The sequence below is a fragment of the Heterodontus francisci genome, chromosome 6 (assembly GCF_036365525.1).
Source record: "Heterodontus francisci isolate sHetFra1 chromosome 6, sHetFra1.hap1, whole genome shotgun sequence".
Taxonomy (NCBI): domain Eukaryota; kingdom Metazoa; phylum Chordata; class Chondrichthyes; order Heterodontiformes; family Heterodontidae; genus Heterodontus; species Heterodontus francisci.
This window is the reverse complement of record NC_090376.1, coordinates 61,161,123-61,186,231: the sequence shown is the minus strand read 5'-3', so window position 1 is coordinate 61,186,231 and position 25,109 is coordinate 61,161,123. Positions and strand designations below refer to the sequence as shown.

General features: G+C 41.7%; 1 protein-coding gene across 2 annotated transcripts in view; it reads left to right on the top strand.

Annotated features, from left to right (window-relative positions):
- Nucleotides 1-25,109, top strand: part of dync2h1 (dynein cytoplasmic 2 heavy chain 1) — an 836,995-nt gene that overhangs the window by 45,812 nt on the left and 766,074 nt on the right. For both annotated transcript variants that reach the window (XM_068033753.1, XM_068033752.1), the window contains exons 7-16: nt 3,556-3,788; nt 7,548-7,682; nt 7,767-7,880; nt 11,184-11,295; nt 11,442-11,566; nt 13,029-13,204; nt 13,597-13,792; nt 13,952-14,047; nt 21,046-21,207; nt 24,004-24,102. In XM_068033753.1, the coding sequence (XP_067889854.1) occupies nt 3,556-3,788; nt 7,548-7,682; nt 7,767-7,880; nt 11,184-11,295; nt 11,442-11,566; nt 13,029-13,204; nt 13,597-13,792; nt 13,952-14,047; nt 21,046-21,207; nt 24,004-24,102 (1,448 nt within the window). The remainder of the gene's footprint in view (nt 1-3,555; nt 3,789-7,547; nt 7,683-7,766; nt 7,881-11,183; nt 11,296-11,441; nt 11,567-13,028; nt 13,205-13,596; nt 13,793-13,951; nt 14,048-21,045; nt 21,208-24,003; nt 24,103-25,109) is intronic.

The window sequence follows — 25,109 nt, the reverse complement described above, 5'->3', positions numbered from 1 at the left end:
CTTCCAGACACCATGATCCCTCTCAGAGTAAACTTAGTTAAGGTTCACCTCAGTGGATTCAGTGTGTTGCCTTTTTATCTAGATTCCATGCCTAGCGCTCAAGTTAACCACGTGCTCTGGCACATCTGAGACATTTTCCAAAGGAAGGCTGTGGCTGCACTGGCAGCCTAATGAGGGAGGAAAGGTGAACACAGCATCTCACAGTTAAGGCATGAAAGAATAAGCATTTTTCAACAATGAATGTGAACTGTATTAACGATAGAACTTAGTAACACAAAACAAATGGCGAATGCCAAACATCCGTGAAACCTAAGTAGTTTTCTGAATATGTTTGAGTGCTTCTACGAGGTGTGACTCCTGTGAAAGCAGCTGGGCTGGAGGCAGGCTGCTGATCGGGCTGTCGCTTGGGCATGATGACTTTGATGGCTGTCCTCTGGCTGCCTGAGGCCTGGAGGTCCCAGGCTGCCTGAGTGTTTCCTCCTCAGTTGTCATGGCTACTTGAGCTGGGGTCATTGGTGGAGGGGCTGAAGAGCCGATGTTCACACTCAGCTCCCTGAGGGGAGCCCCCAGCAGAGGCCAGCCTTGCCTTCCTTTCAAGGCTCACTTGAGCCACCCTGCTGACTAAAGAAGGATGAGGATTTGGCGAAGTCCCTCTTGCCTTGCCAATGCTGTGTTGAACTCATGGCCAAGAGGATGGTATGCAGGTCTGCATGCATTTGCGGGCTCTCCATGAAGGTCGCCAACCTTTCGATGGAGGAAGCCATGCATTCACATGCCTGAGACATGGCAGCACTCATGGCATGGATGGACTCCTCCATCATCTGCTCATGGCTGTGTATGGCCTCTGACATCTCTGCCAGATGTTGCCTTACCTCCCTCTGCAACTCCAGCATGCCCTGTGCTGCCAACACCAGAGGTTTGTCATCAGCCTGGGGCTCAACATGGTCCTGGCCTCCCACAGTCCTCCGACTGTCAGAGGCCTCCGCTGTCTCAACTTCAGCCAGGTGTGGGTGCAGTGCTTGCACCAGCTTGTGACCCTGATTCTAAAGCCGAGTGGAAACCCACTGAGGTAAATGTATCTGCGATGGTGGAAGGTGCAGGAGAGTCATGTGATGGTGCATCCTCTTGACTGCTCCTCCTCAGAGGTTGACAGCTTTCCCCCTTCAGTTTGAGCCTCCTGTGGACGCTGACCTGCATGAGAGAACACAAATATGTGTGGGTTAGGGAGTGCAGACCGTGTCATGCGAACCATGCATGATGCGGATCTCCAGAAGTGTGTTGGATGTCGAATGAAGACAATCCTCATTCTCTTGCACAGATACTCCAGTCTCACCATTCACTATTGAGCAGCCACCCTGGCTCCCTGCTCACTGCAGTGCTGCCTCCTCAGCCACCGACAGAGGCCATGTATCTGGAATTCATCCGCCAGTCCTTGAGATATCCCTCTTGATATGGGCCAGCTTGTCTTGCGGGTGGAAATTGGGAGCTAGAGCTCGCAAGAAGGGCAAGAGTCTTGCTGGTGGCAGCCCCTTGTTCCCTGCAGGAGCTTTCTACAGGGCTTTTTCCCCATGGCTGCTGTCAGGGGGCGTAATTGGGGTGCTCAATGAAAGAAGGTCGCCTGTGGCTGAGATGCAGCCATGCATTTGGCAGGATGATGCCTTTGTGGTGACTCTCCCCATGTCGCGCTGCCTCCCGTATAGCCACATGCAAGCCCCAAAGAGGGGAGAGATATGGAGCACTCACCTTGGCAGACCCCATGACTGCTTGCCTCCTCTGCGATCTCCATCCAGGCTTGCTTGATCAGGCAGGAGGAGCTCTTCTTGCTATTCCTGGGGAAGTGGACCTCTCTTTTCCCTTGCAGCCTGGAGGAGAATCTCCAGGGTAGCATCGTTAAATTGTGGGACCACCCTGTGTCTTGCCACTGCCATAGTGCACTGTCCTTCTCTCTGGGTGGGGGGTTGGAGTGATGATCCAGGAGTTATTGGGTCCAGCAGTAATTTTCAAACCATAAATCTCTCAAAGGCTGCAATGCAAGCTGGGCTGGTAGGGCTTCAAATATGTTGCCAGCACCTGCTCCGGAGTCATCTGACGCCGCAATCAGTGCCAAAGAGCCCACCCCTGTCGTGTAATTGAACGGGCCCCGTGCCTCTATTATGATAAGTGGCTGCCCACTGCGTAATCACGGTTGGCTGGCCGCACGTGATGAGCGGTGACAGCATCCACTTCCAGGTTAGTTGCCGGGACCCATGATAGGCTCACTAAATTCAGCCCAGCAAGCTCCCACAAACAGCAATGTGATAATAACCAGGCAGTCTTTTCTTTTTGTGATGCTGATTGAGGGATAAATATTGGCCAGGACACGAGAGATAACTCTCCTGTTCTTCTTTGAAATAGTCCCATGGGATCTTTTCCATCGGTCCAAGATGGGGAGTTGGTATAATGCCTCATTCGAAAGATGGCACCTCCAACAGTGCAGCATTCCATCAGTACTGGAGTGGAGTGTCAGCCTGGATTTTTGTGCTCAAGCTCTGGAGTGGGACTTGAGCCCCGAACCTTGTTCCTCAGAGGAGAGTGCTACCAAGTGCCAAAATTCATTTTGCATTTTATATTCATTTTGTTATCTAGGAAATCTCTCAAATTGTTCCTAATATGCACTTCCATTGTCGTACTGAAGATTGTGCTCTGTTTAAGGGCCACATTAGTACATGTTGATGAAAGACCTTTTTGATGTGGAATGGTTCTGGACTTTAGACCTTCACAGGATTTTGACGCCACAACAATGTAATTGTGCATATCTGTTGTAGATATTTGCTGTGAAGTTGAATAGATTCCTAATTTAGTAAGAATGGGGTTCAGGTAGGAGAGAGATTTAAAAAATGGCCTGTATTTGTCCTGAAAAAAGTTTTAAATGATGAACGTTCCCACATTACCATTTTATTCTGACAGTTACTGATATCATATGTCAAAATAACAAATTCCCAGCCTCTGCTGTGAGTGACTAAGCAGAGCTAAGTTGCTGTGCATTACTGTTAGGTGAATATGCATTTCCGATTCCCATTCTAATGCTCTGATGGTTTGCCTGGTTAACAAGTGCAAAGGATGCAACACTTTATAATATCATCATTGTTTTCCTCTTCCTTTGGAGAAGTTCCGAGTTTCCTTTCCACACGTCCAATAATTAAATGGCGGAGGTGGTAACACTTAATGAGTGGTTATTTATAGCTATAAACCTATATCATGTTGCTTCATTGAATTGTGCATTGAAACTCAGTTGTTGATAGATTTGATTTCAAAGGCCAGAGTTAAAGTGCTAAAAAATTAACTCTGTAATGTAACAGTGATTGATGCTCCCATGTGCTGTGTAAGTGTGGTAGCCTGAGGATATGTGACAACATCTTACCAAGTGGCCCTGCTAAGTAAATGCTGTGTAAAATAGTTTGATGGTAAGTACTTGGATATTAGAATGTTGCAGAGGGTTATGAAATTTGTTACTGTTTAAGAAGAATAACATTTATAAATACAAAACTATACTATTTTGTGTTTTCCTTTCTCTAGGAAATGCCTTGGGTAGATTTGTACAGAAAACTCTTATGCAGTTAAATTTATGGGGAGATGCTTTCCACATTGTGAAAGAAAGTCTCCGATCTGGCATCACCATCTGTGAACAGTGGGTGGCAGCATGTGATCATCTGACAGGACAGCTGTGGCGACGATATACTCCTCACCAGTGGAAAAGTGAGAAATATTATCCGGAGTCATTGGCTAAACTTGCCAAACGCCTTGAAGAGGTATGGTAAATAAATCATTCACCTTTATTGTTTTTGAAAATGATATGATTTTACTTTTAATCTTATAAAATGTGAAAGGAAACCACTACATACACAATGTTTAAACTAGCAATCACAATGCAACATTCAAATAAATGATCAACCATTCTTTTCAGGCTGCCATGAGTCTTGTATTTTTGAGCTGCTCTCTATTGTTTAAAGTTCAGTATTGGCAGTAACATTTTGGAACGTATACTTTCAGATCTAACTCTGCATACCCACCTTTGCCCCATATCCCCATGCCTTTGGTTAACAGAAATGTATCAGTCTCAGGTATCAAATTAACAATTGATGTAGTATCAATTCCCATTTGTGGAAAGAGTTCCAAATTTTGACCATCCTTTGCTTGTAGAAGTGTTTCTAATTTTACACCTGAAATTTGGCTATGCCCCCTAAATCCTAGACTTCCCATTGAGTGGAAATAGTTTCTCTCTGTCTACTCTATCTGTTAACCTTATTGTCTTAAAAAGCTTCAATCAAATTACCCCATTAATCTTCTAGTTTGTGTAAATATCTCTTAATTTGACCCTTGGAGTTCAGCTGGTATTCTGGTAAATCTACTCTGCACTCCCTCCCAGGCCAAATTAATCTTTCCTAAGTTGTGGTGCCCAGAACTCCGCATGATACTCCAGGGTGGTCTGTCTAGGGCTTTGTATAGCTGTAGCATAATTTCATCTCCCTTATATTCTAATCTTGTAGATATAGAGACCGGTATTCCATTAGCCTTTTTGATTATTTTCTGTACCTGCTCATGACTTATTAATGATGTATGTACTTGGACCCCCAAGACTCTTTGGACCTCCACTGTTTGTAGCCTTTTACCATTTACAAGGTACTCTTCTACCCATTTTAGGCCCAAAGTGGATGACCTCATATTTGCCTACATTGAAATCCATTTGCCACAGTTTTGCTCATTCACTTAATCCATCAATATCTCTTTGTAATTTCATGCTTCCCTCTACACTGCTAACAATGCCATCTATCTTTGTGTCATCAGCAAACTTGGATATGTGGCTTTCTAGCCTATGATCTAAGTCGTTAATAAATATAGCAAATAGTTGAGGCCTCAACACAGATTCTTGTGGGACACCACTAGTCACATCCTGTCAATTAGAGTACCTGCCTGTTATTCCTACTCTCTGTCTCTTGCTAGTCAACCAATTTACTAACCAGTTCAATAATTTGCTTTCAATTCCATGAACTTCAACTTTAACTGTCTCTGATGAGGGACTTTATCAAATGCCTTCTGGAAGTCCATATAAATAACATCCATAGACATTCCCCTGTCCACTACTTTAGTCACCTCTTCAAGAAAATTCAATCAGTCTCATCAAGCATGACCTACCCTTTACAAATCCATGCTGGCTCTCTGATCAGCTGAAAGTTTTCAAGGTGTTCAGTCACCCTATCCTTCATTATAGACTCTAGTAATTCCCTAATAAATGTTAGACTAGCTGGTTTATAATTTTCTGGTTTCCGTCTGTCACCTTTCTTAAATAGTGAAGTGCAGTTTTCCAATCTAAAGGAACAGTTTCTAAATTGAGTGGACTTTGGAAGATTATAATTAGGACATGTGCAATGTTCTAACCTATTTCTTTTAAAACCCTGGGATGAAAACTATCTGGCTCTGGGGATTTGTCACTTTTTAGTGCCATTATTTTCTTCATTACTGTTAGTTTGTTTATGTTAATTTTGATGAGCCCACATCTCTGATTCAATATTAGTTTCCTTGGGATGACTAGCATGCTAGTCCCTTCCTCTACTGTTAGTTCTGCCACAAAGTATTTATTCAACAAGTCCTCCCATTTCCTTATTTTCACTAACTATATCATCGTTCTCAGTTTTCAAGGGTCCCATATTGTTCCTGACCACCATCTTTTTCCTAATATAATTTGAAACATTTTTGTGTTGATTTTGATATCCTTTGCAAGTTTCTTACTCCGTCTTTTGTAACTTTTATCATCTGCTTTGTTAACATTTGCTGTTCTTTGTATCTCTCCCATTCACCAGGATCTGAATTTTTATTTTTGCATTTTTGTATGTCTTTTTTTGTTTTATGTTGTCTCTTACCTCATTAGTCATCCATGACTGTCTTTTTGGGTAGGTAGAGCTCTTGCCCCTTTGGGTATAAACTGGGTCTGTGCCTCATTAAGTTTTTTTAACCACCTCCCACTGATCTGTCTTTTTTACCCATTAACAGATTTACCCAGTTTACTGTGGACAGTCTCTGTTTCATTGCATTGAAGTCAGCCTTACCTAATTCTAGAATCTTAGCTGTTTCACATTTCTCCCTTTCAAATATTACATTGAATTTGATTATGTTATGATCACTATTCGATAAATGTTCATGCACCATTAGGCTATGAAATAAATCAGGCTCATTACTCATTACTATAATATGACGTGCCTCCTTGTTGGTTCCAGGACATATTGTTGCAGAAAAACCCATTCAAGAAATTCACTACCTGCTATTCTGCTTCTCCCAATCTATATGAAAGTTAAAATCCCTGATTAAAACCAGTCTCCCATTGCTACGTCCTTGTCTCATCTCTGCATTTATATAATCTTCCACTTCACAGCTATTTCTAAGGGTCCTATACACAGCTCCCACTACAGTCTTAAATCCTTTAAAAAAAATTCTACCCATAAAATCTCTACTACCTGCTTACTTTGCGTTATTCATTAATCTCTTTCCACGGAAGTGATTTCATCCTTAATCACCAAGACTACTCCTACCATTTTCACAGTATTTTCTGTCGTCTTTATAATCTGGTTTATTTAGTTCCCCGTCTTTACTATCTTGCAGCTACGTCTAAGTGATGGCTACCATGTCATTCCCTCCAAGTTGAATTTGCACCTCCAATTCATTCAATTTGTTCTTTATAGTCCATGTGAATGTATCAAGAACCGAGTAAACTAGCTTGCGAAACGGAGGGTTAGTGTTTATATTGCATCATTGTAAAAGAGGTATCCAATAGTTCTGTCTGGTGGCTAAGGTGCAAAAGATCAATATTAACTCACACACCATGGCGTGCATTTATGATAGGAATTGTGATAAAATGTTTATAGTATATAATAGTAATAGTAATAGTAAATAGTAATAATGTAGTTTAATTGAACTTTTCAATACCGAATGGCGTGATTCATGTTTTTACAGTACTGTTCTTGTATAGATTCATCTGAAGTTTTCAATCAATTAATAGAAAAATATCTAAACATTGCAGGATGGAAACTGGGCATTCAGCTCAACCAATCCTTGCTAATGTTCACACTCCCTGTAAGCTAATATGCCTAATTACATTTACCTGCCCTGTTCCCATATCCCTTTATCGCACTTTTGGCCGAAGTCCTGTTCTTCTGCATTGTAATATAGGTCCTAGTTTTCAGTTCAGTAACTAATATTTCCCTTTTTCTGAGATTGTTGTATTTATTTCAAGGGTTAGTGGTTGAGGAAAAAAACTCTTCCAATGTTCAATATTGGTTAGGTGGATGAAAGAAAAGAGGTTAAAGGATATGGAAACAAGGTATATAAATGTGATTAGAATTTTTTTTTAATGTAGGAGGTAAATGCCAACATGGACTAATTGGGCCAGTACATGTATTTTTATTTACTCTGGGTTGGATTCAAGCTCGTCCTCTGTTCGAGCTTACAAAAATCAGATCAAAAATTCTGATGAAAATTAATTTCACAGTAAACAATTTTCATTAATTGTTTTGCAGATTCAAACTAGTAGAACTGTCCATGAAAAGCTTATGCGGCTCTTACCGGCTGGAGAACAGCAATTACTTCACAATGCCCAGGTTTTTGAACCCTTTGCTGGGCTGAACCCAGTTCAATATAATCCTTACACTGAGGTTTGTTATATTTTATCTCTTATTTTGAATAAGCTCAATTTTATGTATGTAATCTGTACAACTTGAAATTATTGCATTTTTTAGCCACTGTGGAAAGCTGCAGTAGCCCAATATGAACGTTCAATAGCTCCTTCAGAGCAGAAGGTCGCAAGCAAACTGAAAGTTTCTATTGTGGAGGTACAAGATAATCCCCAACAGGTAAAATAGATAGTTGCATGTTCTAATATAAACTTCCTAACCAAATTACTGTTAATCAGAAACATTAAAACCAGTATTTTTAAATATGATGTACATGGAAGTTGTAGCATGGAAACAGGCCATTCGGCCTCATTGGTCAGTGTTTATCCTGCACAAGAGCAAATGGTCCACATTCCCTTCCCTGATCTTGTATCCCTTCATCCCCTTTTACCTTATTTACCTATCTCGTATAACCTTGAATGTTGACATATCTTCTGCATTAACCACTAGCCCTCATACCCACAACTATCTGCATAAAGAAGTTTCTCTTGCTCTTTGCTCTACATCTGTGACATTCAATCATCATCAATGGTCCCTCATTCTAGACCGCTCAATCAATGGAAACAATCTGTTTCTATTTACCTTTCCGATCTTATCATAGTTTTAAACATTTCTATCATCTTCCTCTATAGTTTGCATTATTCTATTAAAAGTATCCCCAATTTTTCAGGTCCTTCTTTGTATTTGTATTCCCCTTACCATGCAGCATTCTACTAAATCTAATTGTACCCTCTTTAAACCCTCAATATTCTTCCTATAGTTTGAAGCCCAATAGTACTCTAATTGAAGTCTTGTTATAGCTCTCAGTCACTTCAGATTTACCTCCTATCTGATATTCTTCTTTAGTAAAGTCCAATGGAAAGTGCTTATTAAATATCCATTTTCCACTCCTCACTGGATACAAGTGTAGTGCCGGAGGATTGGAGGTCTGCTAACGTTCTCCCTTTGTTTAAAAAGGGAGCGAGGAATAGACTGAATAATTACAGGCTAGTCAGTCTAACCTTGGTAGTGGGCAAATTTTGGGCATCAATTCTGAGAGACAGGATAAATTGTCACTTAGGCACGGATTGATCAAGGATATTCAGCATGGATTTGCTCAGGGAAGGTCGTCTCTGATTAACTTGATTGAATTTTTTGAGGAAGTAACAAGGAGGATAGATGAGGGTAGTGAAGTTAATGTGGGTCTACATGGATTTTAGCAAGGCTTTTGACAAGGTCACACATGGCAGACTGGTTTAAAAAAAAAAAGCCCATGGGATCCAGGGGAATGTAGCAAGATGGATACAAAGTTGGCTCACTGGCAGGAAACAAAGGGTAATTGTTGACTGGTGTTTTTGCGACTGGAAGGCTGTTTCCAGTTGGGTTCCACAGGGCTCAGTACTAGGTCCCCTGCTTTTTATGGTATGTATATATATATATATATATTAATGATTTGGACGTAAACTTAGGGGGAATGATCAATAGGTTTGCAGACGACACAGAAATTGGCTGCATGGTTGATAGCAAGGAGGATAGCTGTAGACTGAAGGAAGATAGCAATGGACTGGTCAGGTGGGCAGAAAAGTGGCAAATGGAATTTAACCCAGAGAAGTGTGAAGTGATGCATTTGGGGAGGTCAAACAAACCAAAGGAATACACAATAAATGGGAGGATACTGAGAGGTGTAGAGGAACTGAGGGATCTTGGAGTGTATGCCCGCAGATCCCTGAAGATAGCAGGACAGGTCAATAAAGAAGGCACATGGAATCTTCTTTATTAGCTGAGGCATAGAATGTGAGAGTCGGGAAGTTATGTTGGAACATTAATTAGGCCACAACTTGAGTACTGTGTACAGTTCTTGCCTCGTGTGCACCTCGTTGCAGAAAGGTTGCAATTGCACCAGAGAGGGTACAGAGGAGATGTATGAAGATGTTGCCAGGACTGGAATATTGCAGCTATGAGGAAAGATTGGATAGGCTGGGGGTGTTATCCTTGGAACAGAGGAGGCTGAGGGAAGAATTGATTGAAATGTACAAAATTGTGTGGGGCCTGGATAGAGTGGATCTATTTACCTTAGAGAGGTCAGTGACTAAGGGGCATAGAGGGTGGTGAGGGTCTGGAACTCACTGCCTGAAAGGGTGATAGAGGCAGAAACCTTCATCTCATTTAAAAGGTGCCTAAATATGCACCTGAAGTGCCGTAACCTGCAGGGCTACAGACCAAATACTGGAAAGTGGGATTTTTTTCAACCAGCGCAGACACCATTCTGTGCCATAAACCTTCCTTGATTCTAAATATCTCTGCCATTTTCTGATTGTCATCTACAGATTGATAATCCCCTTTTCTCAGGGAGGTGTCACCTTGTTTTTAACAATTCTCTTTTATTGATATGCTTGTAAAATACATTAGCATTTCCTTTGATGTCTTTGGCGATTGTTTCCTTTTTCTCCCTCAGTTTTTTTTAAATCTAATTGTTAACTTGTTTTCTTATTTTATCATTCTATAGATTGTTCATTTTTTTGTAGTCCTTTATAGACCCTTTTCTTCAATTTTAATTGGTATCTAACCTCTTTTTGTCCCTTTCCAGTTGGACCTTAAACCTTATTATTGTGCTTACTACTCCCAAGATGCTCGGCCTCATTTAGCTGAGCTATCAATTTCATTACCAGATCTAGCAACACCATTGCCCTTGTGGGTCCGCTAGCATATTGTACACATCTTAGGAATTCCATTCCCTTTTCTCCATTTACTCTCTCTGTCTCAATTGCTAAGTAGATAATTAACATGTCCCTGGGAATAATTTTGTTTTTCGTACTCATCTTTCTAATCTGGCTGTAGGTTTCCTCTTCCATTTCTTTCCATGATTTTGCTGTCTGCAATACATTCCTACTAAAGCAACAAGTCTTTTAAAAATAAATCTGTGCTCCAACTGTATAGACTCTGTCTGCACCCCTTGTCCACATCAACCCTCTGTTAAGCATGCATTCCCTCTTTTACTAATCCACTTTGCCTCCTTTCTTATCTTTTCTATCCTCCTGAATATATTTTATCCCAATGTATTTATTTTCCATTCTGGTCCATTTGCTGCAAGGTTTCTGTTACTGCTGTTAATTTTACTGTAAAATAATTGCTTCTACTTCCCCCAGTTTATTTCCATATTTTATGTATTATAATATGCATTTTAATTTTGTTTTTCTTCTTAAACACTGGTCTTTATCCCATGTTTTTTTGTTGTCTTAAGCTACTGCCTATGTTTCCTTCAGTTCTAGTCCATTTGATTTTATTTCACAACTCTATCAACCCTTGCTAAATTGTTTTCTGCATGACCATATAAATGTAACTATATACATACCATTGGTATGTACATTTTACACAGTATTATTATAGGAATTAGAAAAGAAAATGCATGTGGTATGAAAATATAACCATCTAAGTGTTGCTACCTTTGCCATCACCAGACTGTTCTTTCATGTAACATTTTTACAAGTCATATTTTTTGTCAAGCTTCTGCAGGCATTTCAAAAGTACAAGGAACTAGTCAAACGGCCCAGCGTCAGTAAGGAGCTACTTTCAGAACGTGAAATGTTGTTAGCAAAACTTGCAGAATACATTAAAGGTAACATTAGCACAAGCATTTCTGAAAATACAACACATTTAAGAACTATTGGTAACATAAATTTTAGTCGAAGTAGTAATTGAGTAGAAAGTGCTACTCTTCAGAGAATTGCTGCCTTTATTGATGATGCTATTTGAACGAATTAGGCATTCACACTGATTTTGAGAGTCGGCGGCGTGGTATTCCTGGAGAACCGTCAGGCCCACTTTCAGGCAAGAATCTTCCCGAGGTGGTCAATAATATTGTTTGGGTTAGACAGCTGGAACTAAAGGTTAGTGTTTAAGAAATAAATGGCTTCCTCTTCTAAAAATTTTAGACTTAAAAATAATTTATGAAATATGAAGGGGAAAGAAACTAACCATTTATTTTTAATGTTTATGATAATGCGCCTTGTCAATTCTACCCTTTTGAAGAAGGCAGCAGCATTTTTACACCAAAATAAGCTGACATGAAATGTTTATTTTTGTGCATCGTCTAAATCTACAACATTAATAAGCTGTACATGTTTTGTTTTGGCAGAAACATGCACATTTAGATAGCTACTAAGGACAAGTCGATGTTAGCTGGTTTTAAAAAAAATTGCCACTGCTCGCTAATCTGTTGATTTAAAGTTCCTCATGGTTTTGGCAATGGAGGTTTTTGGTATATTGTTGCTGTCTTTTTTTTTTCTCCTGATCTATTAGTGGCTAATTAAAAAAAAACAACATATTATTTAAATACAAGGCAACCTTGCTGACCTAAATCCTGCACACACTGGCCAGTTAACGGCTTCATCACAGGTAATTTGATCCCTTTGTGCTTGCCTCAAACATTGAAATCTCACCACCTGAGTACTGGCTTCCTTTTCCTCTGTCACTCCCCTTTCACTTTTCTAGCCAAACAGTTAGAGGATACTTTCAATAAGGACAAACACAATAATATAAATTTAGACTGGTAGGATGCTTTGAATTCCATGAGATGTTCTCCAAAGCTTGTTTTATATTTGTTACCATTGTCAAATAGACAAGTTTTGTAGTTTACCTTGGACTTTACCACAGTTTTGTAAATTAGAGTATTATTACAAATTAGGATTATTAAACTGGCCACAAATATTTTTCAGCTGTTCTAGGCTATAAACTGTACCATCTATTTCTTGCTTGCATGGTGAGGAATGGAAACCAAACCTTATTTTTGGAATCAATAATAAATTAGGAATATATGAAGGAAAGTAATTGTGAAATGCTAGGTCACATAATGCTTGAATTTCAGAAGTTCCTTCATCCTCTTTTTATTTTGTGGAATTGTGTCTTGACATGAATCTCCACTTTCAGGCAAAAAGAGGAAAATAAGTTCCAAAAATTTTGGTGGGCATCAAGAAATTACATTGATGAAATTAACCTTGTTTGAAACTGTATATGTGGTAGAGGTAACATGATGGCAGAATACATTGGTGCTCCAGGGCACTATGCCATAGAGAGTTAAAAGTTGCTTCAGGCTGTTGTAATTGAATTCCTAATTGTCACTTGAGAGAGGAAAGCTTCATGTGAGTCATTGAGAACTGCTTTCAGATACCACCTTGATATCATCTTCTTAATAATGGCACTGAAAAAGGCCTCAGATCAAGTCATATACTTGTTCTTCTGGCGTGGTGTGGTGTCTGGTGCAAGAGACATAAAAGGAAGAAGAAAAAATTTAAATAGGGGAAGAGGAAGAACAAACTGTATTGACTACATTAATATTTGCCTTTATTTTAGGCTGAAGATACTCTAAAGATTGCTGAGGCGTTGCTGAGTGACTTGTCAGGATTTCAGTCATTTTGGCAAAATTGCAATCAACTTCTGGATCAGTTGAGAACCTATGAGCAAGAGCAGTTTGATGACTGGTCTAGGGACATACAATCATCTGTATCAGATCCTAATGCTGGCATCAGGTACTATTGTCTTATGCACAGAGAAAATTAGGAAGCACAGAAGAGAATAAAACAAATGCATTCATTTTTGCCAGCAGTAACAAAATAACTCCACAATCAAATTTTGTTTTTGCTGTTTGTGTTGGTAAATAATATTGGAATACACTTTTTTTTCGCTAAGTAATAATAAATTCCATAAATGACAAGTTCACTATTACTAGGAATCCCTAGAATGTTGTAATAAAGTTTAGTTGTAAAGTTATTTCCTCCTTGTTAGGCATATGTGATTTTAAAGATACTGGTTTTCATCTTTTAAATTTAAACAAATCGTACGTTAGCCCCACTTTACTAGATAGCGCAAAGATTTGCATAAATTTGTGTAACCATTGACATTTTGGTGTAATTTGCGGTAGTTTGCAGGCTAACGGTCGAGTTATAGAATTGGATCATTGTGATGGGAAGTTAAAAATACATTACTCAGACCGCCTAGTTGCTTTGTTGAGGGAAGTGCGCCAGCTTTCTGCTCTGGGGTTTGCCATTCCTGCAAAAATCCAACAAACGGCAATTACAGCTCAAAAGTTCTACAGACAGGCAGTTATTCTCAAACAGGTTAGTATTATTTTAGTCTGTTTGATTTTCCTCCTGCACCCTCCTCAATCATATCTTTTTTCCCTTTCTCTACTCTTTTGTTGACTAAATGGCATGGAGTCAGTTAAGGAATGAAAACTCAAGCCTCAATATTAAATATGTTTCCATTTTCATTGACAGGTTGCTCACTTTTACAATACTATTGACCAGCAGATGATTCCTAGCCAGAGACCTATGATGTTAAACTCTGCTTTATCTTTTGAACAGTTAATAAAGGTAAGGCAATTTGGGTACAGAAAAGTTGTGACTTCCTTTACGCTTTCCAAATCTGATTACAGGACTGTCCGTTATATATTATGACTTTGCTAAAACTTGTTAGAGCTGGCCTAACATCTAAAAGCCAAAAACACCAAGGGCTGAATTTTTAGGTCTTGCTCTGGGCAGGAATGGGAATGGGCGGACGATGAAAATAGCAGTGTGGCTGACATGCCAGTTTCCTGTCGCCATTCCTGCTGCCAGCGAGTTTCAGCAGGGTGAGGGGAGGCTGGCTCCAAGAACCTGCTTGATTCCCAAATAAGTCCAATTAAGGTAGTTAAAGAGCTCGTTGAGGCCAAACATGAGATTTTGGTGGGGTGCATGGGTTGCATGCTGGGTCATGGGCAGACCAGATACATGGAGGTGGCTGCACAGCGGTGAGCCAGTTGTGGCCGCCTCCAGGAATAAAAGGGCGAACGACTAAAAGGAGTACTCGGGCATTGGCACACAAGTGCCATTGAGCATGCATATGTTGTGGGGAGAGTGGTCACTAAGCACTCGGACAGTGAAGGGGGTTGTCGCACTTCTGGCATTGCAGGGGCATAAGAGGAAGGGCAAGGCTTCCAGACACAATTGGGAAGCCATCTGAGTGCAAGGAAGGCAGCAGCTGGCAATGGGAGCACAACTCTTAGATTTCAGATCCAGTGGTATTGAGGAGCAACATCCTCCGCAGGAAGGGCAGAGCCCCCGGCATGAGGCGGGCAGAGGGGAAGAACGATGGGCAGGAAGGCAACAAAGGCCATATCCTCAGCATAGGCTGTACTGCTGAAGACAGGGTTACCTGGACATGTTGGAAAACCAGTGCTGCAGGAGACTGACTCTCCAGACAGATGGTCCCAGAGATTTGTGCCCTCGTCGCAGAAGACCTCACACTTCAGCACATGCTCTGCCAGTAGCCGCCAAAGTCACTGTAGCCTTGAACGTCATGGTCACTGGTTCCTTCCAAGGATCGGCTGCAGACCTTGGTGACATTTTGCAAACCGTTGCACACCACTGCATCTCGCAGCTCACTGATATCCTGTCTGTGAGAGCTGGACGGTACATTCAATTCCAGACAGTTGTAGCCTCACAAGCACAAAAGCCAGTGGGTTTTGCCTCCAGTTTTGGATTCCCCAGGTGCAGGGCATCATCGATTGCACCCATGTGGTCATCCATTGACCAGCCAGTGAGATTCATCAACAGGAAGGGCTTCCATTCCCTCAACATTCAACTGGTCTGTGACCACAACACGAGCTTCCTGCACGTGTGTGTTCACATTCCTGGCAGCTGCCATGACTCCTTCATCCTCCAGCAGGTGCTGCAGCTATTCATTCCACCCCTACAAACTATGTGGTTGGATTCTAGAGGACAAGGGATGTCCCTTGAAGAGATGGCTACTCACCCTTTTATGAGACTGCAAGACTGAGCCACAGAGGCTGTACAACTGAAGCCATCTGCTCACAAGGCCCACATCGGACAGGCCAATGGGCTTCTGAAGATGTAGTTCCAGTGCCTGGACCAGTATGCTCCTGCAAAGGTCTTGCACATTGTCGTGAACTGCTGTGCTCTCCATAACATGGCTTTCCAGAGAGATGTGCACCTTGAAGAGAGTGAGGCCCTGCAACAACGCAGCTCATTAGAGGAGGAGGAAAAGGAAGATGCAGAATACAGGTGCTCTGGCTGCACGAGGAGCTGGCTGGGCCCGACATGGGACTTGAGAGACTCATTAGGATGCCATCAATGCCAGGCACATTTCAGCTGAACTCTTCAAACCCAGGAGGACGGAATGGTCTGGAACTCGTCTTGGGCTGCCTGCGAGAGCACTTGCATTGTAGACGCAGCCTGGAATACATCCATTCTTTACCACCAATGAAGGATGCACATCTGTCCAGAGGTTTCACTGTCCTGTTCACAGACCCTTGTTCCCCTTCACTACTTCATCCCTCTTTTCTTGTCCTGCCATTTAAAAAATGGAAGCTCACACATCTGGTGTCGTGTGCCAATGTTTACATGGTGTTGAAAAATTGGAAAAGTGCACAGTTGCAAGTGAAACAAATCCCAGTGAATTACTCAGTGCTCTGACCAACACTATGGCCTCCTCTCTTGGCCACTTGTGGCCTCAGATGAGGTGGAGGCACACTTCTCGATTGTCTCTGCTTGTGGCTGAGATGCAGGTGGTGGTTATTCTCGTGAAGGTGCCAGTGGGGGCACCTCCAGAGGTTGCTGTACTGACATCATTGCAGGGGCAGCTTCCGTCACTGGGCCCTGCTGCACAGATGGCCCCCTCAATCAGAGGGGCCAAGGAGGCCGATGATGGTGCCCCATGGAGGCCTCATCCTTCTTGGTGACTGCCTCAGCCCTTGGCTGTCGCTCTGAATGGCTGAAGAGGAGCACCAGCTGGGGCACAACTGGCATCCCCTCCAGACATCTCCGCCACCAGTGCCACTGACCAGTCAAGGCAACTAAGTGTGGCATTCATTCTATAAACGTTCTTGCATGCACTCCGTGTGCTGCCGCATGTGGCCCTCCATGAGACGGCCACTTTCTCAGTGGAAAAACTCCTGCACTCAAAGGCTTGAAAGCCCTGAGCAGTGGTGACAAACATGAGCTGAATGGACTCCTCCATTCTCAGCCCATGACCCCATACTGCTTCAGGGAACTCTGATATGTGAGAGCACATCTGTTGTTGCTGATCTAAGTAAAGCCTCCTTTCTTGTGACTCCCGAGGCCCTGTATCTCTGCCCAGATGAGCATGGCTGTGCCTGTCCTCTGTCCTCTGGGGACTGCCCACAGCTGCTTCTGCCTCTCTCATCTACTCCTGTTCACTTGTGACTTGCTGATCACCATGCACAGGGATCCACTGAGGTGACTGCATTGGAGCTGGTGGAGGGTGCACTTGTATTGTGTTTGGCTGATTGCTCTGAGGTCTCTTCTGGTAGTGTGGTCTGGCGCAGACACAGGAAGCTGACCTTCAACCTCAACATTTGAAATTGGGAGACACCAGAAGAGATGATGAGAACAAGCCTTGGGGAGTAGAAACCTCTGCAGTACTGAAGGTTCCCAGTGCTGCTGAGTCTTCGGATAGCTGGAGTGTATCTAAGCATTGCAATTTCTATTCACCTGCGCCACAAGGGATGCCTGTCTCGCCTTCCCTGATTTTCTTGTGGTCAGCCACCCTGGTCATCTTCATTGCTCTCTCTTCCATGGCAGTGACGATGTGAAGGATGGGGGAACCCTTCATCCGGTCTGTGCCCTTCCATGGGCATTTCTGTTGCAAGGACTAAAGAGAGAGAGAGAGATAAGGCACTGCTGGCCTCTTTTTGATTAATGCCAACGGCTCATTGACACAAGAAGCTGCATATATTAGTGCTGGCAGGTCCTCAGCAGCACTATGGCTCTGAGCCTTGCTGAGAGGTCAGTAAATACCCTGGGCACCCATCTCTCCCATGTTCAGCAGCAGCATGCATCCTCAGGCTCTTCAGATGTAGTGTCTGCTGTGGATTGAATATCCAGAGGTCTGTCATGAGGGTTTGGCATTGCACTCACCTTGTCAGAGCAAATAAGGCCACTGAACCTTTTCCTGCACTGCACCCAGTTCCTCCTGACCACACACCATCTGCTCAGTTCTCAGCCACCTCTATCCAGGCCTGCTTGGCTTGGGAGGATGGCCTTCTCCTGCCACCCACTGGAAAGAGGACCTCCCTCCTCTCCCTCACTGCCTCAGGAAGGACCTCCAGGTTTGCCCAGGTTCCAGCCCTCTATCTTTCCTGCTTCATGAGTGATACTGCAAATGTTTTAGTCAAAAGGCAGCCACAGTAATGACTGCCATGGTCTGTTTAAATTGGGACTACACTCTTTTTCAGTCGCACCTCCATTCCCACCCCCACGGCTGCTAATTAGCCGCCCAACCCACCCTCCAGTTAAGTAACAGGCCGCCCCTGTGAAAATTGGGGCCTGTGACTGCTTCCCCTGGGGGCGGGATCAGCACCCGGAAACAGTCCCGATGTCAGTTTCCCGGCCCTGCAGGAAAAATCAGGCCGCAAAACTCTTAACTCTGTTGCTGTTAATATACCTTCAAATGAATAAATGTAAACACATGCGTATTATACTTGCCATAATGCTTGAAAACCCACTCTTCTGCCCCGTGCATGAACTTTTGTGGAAAATCTCTGCAATTGTAATATCTGTGGATTGCAGAAGGTACAAACTGTGGAAGGGAGGGAGGAACTCAAGAAAATTACAACCACCAGGGAAGTGGTACTGAACAAATTGTTGGAATTGTGGGCTGACAAGTCCCTGGCTCCTGATGGACTTCATCCTAGGGTGTTAAAGGAAGTGGCTAGTGAGATAGTTGATGTGTTAGTTTTAATTTTCCAAAATTCCCTAGATTCAGGGAAGGTTCCATTAGATTGGAAATTGCGAATGTAACTCCTTTATTCAAAAAGGGAAGGAGACAGAAAGCAGGAAACTACAGTCAAGTTAGCTTAACATCTGTCTTGGGGAAAATGTTAGCTGTTATTAAAGACATTATAGCGGGGCATTTAGAAAAATTCAAGGTAATCAAGCAGAGTCAACATGGTTTTGTGAAGGGGAAATCATGTTGAACCAATTTATTGGAGTTCTTTGAGGGAGTTACACGTGCTGTGGATAAAGGGGAACCCGTGGATGTATTGTACTTAGATTTCCAGAAGGCATTTGATAAGGTGCCGCATCAAAGGGTATTGCAGAAAATAAAAGCTCATGGTGCAGGGGGTAATATTGGCATGGATAGAAGATTGGCTAGTTAACAGGAAACAGCGAATAAGCATAAATGGGTCATTTTCTGGTTGGCAAGATGTAATGAGTGGTGTGCCACAGGGATCTGTGCTGGGGCCTCAACTTTTTACAATTTATATAAATGACTTAGATGAAGGGACCGAAGGTATGGTTGCTAAATTTGCTGATGACACAAAGATAGGTAGGAAAGTAACTTGTGAAGAGGACATGAGGAGGCTACAAAGGGATATAGATAGGTTAAGTGAGTGGGCAAAGACCTGGCAAATGGAGTATAATGTGGGAAACTGTGAAATTGTCCACTTTGGCAGGAAAAATCAAAAAGAAGCTTATTATCTAAATGGTGATAGATTGCAGAACTCTGAGATGCAGAGGGATCTGGGTGTCCTCGTGCATGAATCGCAAAAGGTTAATATGCAGGTACAGCACGTAATTAAGAAAGCTAATAGCATGCTATCATTTATCGCGAGGGGAATTGAATACAAAAATAGGGAGATTATGCTTCAGTTATCCAGGGCATTGGTGAGACCACATCTGGAGTACTGTGTACAGTACTGGTCTCCTTATTTAAGGAAGGATGAGAATGCGTGGAGGCAGTACAGGGAAGGTTTACTAGACTAATACCTGGAATAGACGTGCTATCTTACGAAGAAAGATTGGACAGGCTAGGCTTGTATCTTTTGGAATTTAGAAGATTAAGAGGCGACTTGATTGAAACATATAAGATCCTGAGGGGTCTTGACAGAATGGATGTGGAAAGGATGTCTCCCCTTGTGGGAGAATTTAGAACCAGGGGTCACTGTTTAAAAATAAGAGGTTTCCCATTTAAGACCGAGATGAGGAGAAATTTTTTCTTTCCAAGGGTCGTGAGTCTTTGGAATTCTCTTCCTCAAAAGGCGGTGGAAGCAGAGTCTTTGAATATTTTTAAGGCAGAGGTCGATAGATTCTTGATGAGCAAGGGGGTGGAAGGTTATCAGGGATAGGTGGAAATGTGGAGTAATCAGTTCAGCCATGAACTTATTGAATGGCGGAGCAGGCTCGCAGGGCCGAGTGGCCTATTCCTGCTCCTAATTCGTATGTTTGCATGATAAAGCCCCAAAAAGTAAACAAGAAGTTCAGTCATGTAACCTGTTGAGGTGTCAATATGCAACAGCGCAGTGTTGGACAGAGGTCAGTTTTCATTGGGAAGCTTTCCCTGTATCTGTAGTTTCAGTAAAGTTGTGAATGCATTCTGGATGTTTATTATTTTTCTGGAAATTGTGACCAGAGGAAATATTCCCTTCACTGATGTGGCAGAATTGTGCTGGATTTCTTCTCTGCTACCATGCAGCATAATAGTGCTTTTTCAACAACAGCAAAAATAACTTGCATTTATGTAGTGCCTGTAATATGGAAAAGCATTGCAGCCTGCTTTGCAGGAGTAATCAGAAAAACATGGATGCTCAGCCAAAGTAAGGAGATATTAGTCAAGGTGACGAAACGATCGGTCAAAGAGTTTGTTTTTAAGCAGAGTCTTAATGGGGAAGATGGATGTCGAGGTACTTATCTCAAAGTTTTACATTCAATGCAAATTTCACAGTCATTAAAGAAACAGCTACCTGGGGGTATGGTAGTATAGTGGCTATGTTACTGGAACAGTAAACCAGTGGCTTGGACTAATGATTGGGTGATATGAGTTCAAATCCTACCACAGCAGCTGGGAAATTTAAAAATTGTTAATTTAATAAATCTGAAATAAAAAAACTAGTATCAACAATAGTGACAATGAAACTACTGAATTATCAGAAAAACCCATCTGGTTCACTAATGTCCTTTAGGGAAGGAAATCTTCTATCCTTACCTGGTCTGGCCTACCAATGGCTCCAGACCCACAGCACTGTGGTGAACACTTAACTGCCCTCCGATATGGCCTAGCAAGCCACTCAGTTGTATTCAAGATGGCTTACCACTACTTTCTCTACGTCATTTAGGTTTGGGTAATAAATGCTGCCATTATCAGCGATGCCCATATCCTGTGATTGAATAAAAAGAACTCTGTTTGCTTCACTCATAGTTGGCACACTGCATTGACCAATGTCTCATCGTAGCTTGGCGGTTGCTGCTGCTTTCTGATCCTGGTCCAGCAGCTCTGGCTGCTCTCAGCTTGCACAGTGATTGTTCAGGAGCTTAGTGACGACTTTAAAATTATTTTCATCATCTTTAATCAGAACCCAAAAGCTGGATCCAAGGAATCTGGTGGAAAAGTACAGATCACTTGGGATAATCCTAAGGAGCTAGAGGTCTATATTCAGAAACTGCACACTGCAGCGGAACGTCTTACCACAGAGAACAGAAAGCTGAGGAAATGTCACACTGATTTCCGTGATAAGGTAAGATGAAGTATGGAACATGAAAGGCTATTTAGCCCATCAGACTCATTCTTCACACATCCCACTTAATTTGCTGAGCAAATGTTACAAATACCTTTTATTTAAAAAAAAAATTTGTTCTTTAATCATTAGGCTACCTTGCTGGCCTATAGTCAGCAAACATTGGGCAGTTAACTACTTAATCACAGGCAGTTTCATCCCTTTCTGCCTGCCTTAATCCTTTAATTTCATATTCTGAATACTGGCTTCCTTTCCCTCTGTCACTTCCTTTAACTTGTCCGTCTAACAGTTGGAGAATGCTAAGCACTGCTTTATAAGGACAAAGGCAGTAGTAATTTGAGATGTCCTGTAGTTATAAAAGTAACTATATAAATATTAGTTTGTTTCCTTCTCTCTCTCCACATTGGCAAATTATCATATTGCTCCCTCTATTTCCACGCCTAAATTATTTATGTATATAATATGAGGTGCCAACAAAGATGCTGGCATATGTTACAATCTACATTTTGCCAATTCAAGAAACATCCATATCTTTCTGTTCTCTCGTCTACCCATCACCTTGCCTATTAATATAATGGACTCATCCATTTGTTTTAACATAGGTTTTGCAGCAGGTATGCTAATTCAATTTTCTCCTTTTTGTTGCTATTTCTGAAAAGATCATTTAAGACAACAATAACAAATTTAAAAATATAATTAGACCACCTGACTACAGCAAACAAAGTGCTATAAATACATATTGTTCCAATTATTCCTTACCAATGCTGCCACAGTAACTTGTATACCATAAAAATAGAATTGGAAACACTGTAGTGTAACTTGGAGCATGTACAAATAATGACCACAGTTATCAAAATGTAATAATACATTTTAAATGCATACCTCGCACACTAAAACTTCAGAATGTTTTTATGATTATGCAAACAATCATTAACCTTGGGCACCTCCAATGGCTTAAAAGCTAAATGCAGCACATTGTTGCAGTATTGAACCATGCGCTCCTGAAAGATGCTAGAGTTTAATCCTTGGTCTGTGCTACGTTAGTTTATATCAGCTAAGACAAATGGTAGGAGCACAAAAGTTGACTTTCCCGTTGTTGGGTTGGGAAGAGTATGAATCAGCAGGGTTCCTGCTCATATCCGTGACCCCCTACTTGAGTATGAATGTCCTGTTTTTCCATCCATCCCCAACATCCCCACCTGGGTGCAGTAGTTTAGTAGTTATATTACTAAATTATTAATGCAGCGGCCTGGATTAATAAACCGGAGATATGAGCTCAAATGGCACCACGGCAGATTGTGAATTTGAATTCAGTTTAAAAAATTTAAAAAAAAAATAAAAACTGAATAGAAAGCTAGTATTGGTAATGGTGACTGTGAAGCTATTGGATTGTGTTTAAAAACCCAAATGATTCACTACTGTCCTTTAGGGAAGGAAACTTGCCGTCCTTAACCAGTGTTGATTGTAATGACTCCAGTGCTAGAGCAATGTGGTTGCCCTCTGAAATGGCCTAGCAAGCCACTCCGTTGTATCAAACAGTTACAAAGAAATATAATAAGCATAAAACCAGATGGACCACTTGGCTTCGATCTAGGCATCAGATTTGGATGCTACAAAGGCACGCCCTTCTCCAACGAGAGAATTTAATCATCTCCCCCTTAACATTCAACGGCATTACCATTGCTCTATTCCCTCATCATTAACATGCTGGAACATACTCTTTACCATGAACTTAACTGAACCAGCTACATCAATACTGCGGCTACAAGAACAGGTCAAAGGTTGGGAATTCTGTGTTGAGTGACTCACCTTCTGACTTCCCAGAGTCTTTCCATCACCTACAATGCACAAGTCAGGAGTGTGATGAAATACTCACCCCTTGCCTGGATGAGTGCAGTTCCAACAACATTCAGGAAGCTCAATGCTCTCTGGGACAAATAAGTGCTTGATTGGCACCCCATCCACCACCTTAAACATTCACTCCCTCCACCTCCAGCGTATCTTGCCTGCAGTGTGTACTATCTACAAGGTATACTGTAGCAACATGCCATGGCTTCTTTGACAGCACCTTCCAAACCACTGACCTCTACCACCTAGCAGGACAAGGACAGCAGGCACATGGCAACACCACCACTTCCAAGTCACACGTCATCCTCACCTAGACCCACGTCATCATTCATTCATAGTCATTGGGTCAAAATCCTAGAACTTCCTATCTATCAGCACTGTTGGTTGTACCTTCTCCATACTGAATAGGTACTCCCATAGTGGTTGTTAGGTAGTAGTGGTAAAGAGGAGCAGTTCAAAAAGATGGCTCACCACCATCTTCTCAAGGGCAACTAGGACAATAAATGCTGCTCTTGCCAGTGATGCCAAGACCTGGTGAATGAATAAATTAAAATTTTTAAAACTACCACAGACATAATATGTAACATTTGAGTTTCAGATTTCAGCAGTTAATTTCTAAAATGTAATCAGCTGGCAATGCTTTGAGTTTAATTGCCAAAATTAGGGTGTACAAATGCCTATTGCATATGAAATTGGTAGCCGTATTGATCCTGGTGGTATTCTGGCAGGTAAAGATTCATATAATTTTATGTTTGTTATTTTTAAAATAAATAAATGGTACTTTCTATTTAGCTGTACTTTTAAGGTGTTATTAGCACTATGGAGCTCCTGTGCCATCTTTGTTTGTAGCACTGAAATTAAAAACATAAATAGTTTAAAAAAAAAAAATTTGTGTTACAAATTAATTTGTTAGTGTGGCTATTGATGAGGGAAATCTTGTCCTTGTAGGTTGTAGCTCTTATGAATATTGACCTACTTCGCCAACAACAGCGGTGGAAAGATGGATTACAAGAGCTGAGATTTGTTTTCTCCACCCTTGAGTCACAGGTATTTTGACTGGGGCATTTATGGCATTGTAACTATAACTCAAGTCATTCGTAACAATAAGTTTACTGGGTTTGCTTTATGTTTTCTTCATGTTTTAGTTCAATGAGATATAGGAAATGTTTTTTATATATTAATCATGTAATTAAATTTTACTATTCTATATGTAGTACAGAACTTGAGTATTGCTGAAAATAGAGACATGTTGTCGAAGCTTTTCGCCTTGCACTCATCAGGACAATCTGAAAGAATACCAATGTAACGGAAAGCAACAACTTTACACTGTATGAGAAGGGAGTGCTGATTGGTTGGCAAGTGAACTCTGATTGGTAGAGGCGTTGCCATGGAGAATGCACCAGTTTCTGGTGACTGACAGTTAACTTAATCTTTATTTGAAATTTAAAGCGGGCAGCTTGATGCTGGTCAAGGCATTGCCCCCGAGGAATGAACCAGCCAATGGCTGTCACATATTTTGTTTAGCTGAAATAGACGCAATGTGTGTACATGTTCTTTCTGTCTGCAAAGAACAGGGCCTGTGTATTTATATATGTAGCTTCCAGTACGTGCAAATACATCACACTGCGAGCCCTACTGACAATCTTGAATTGGTTGTCAGCATAATTCTTGGCACACTGAGGATTATTTAGCAAATGTCGTCCAATCGCGGAATCACATCTAATGTTGGACACTGCATTTTGAGTTTTGCAAGCACAGGCTGGTTGGGTACGGCATGTACCTTGACTGTTGCGAACAACAGAAGGGACATGTTGTTTGATATGATCCTCCAGTCTTTGGGACGTACGGCCTATATACCTAGCATCCCACTGGCATTGAAATTCATATATCACGTTACTCATTTGTGTGATAGGCAGGATGTCTTTTTGGCTTGATAGCAGCATCCTGTTGGTGCCGAACACCACAAGTGTTGCTACTGCATAGTAGCAGTGTGAAACAGCTAGCTTCACCTGTTGCTCAAATTTTTGGGATACATTACCCTTCCAGGGTAATTT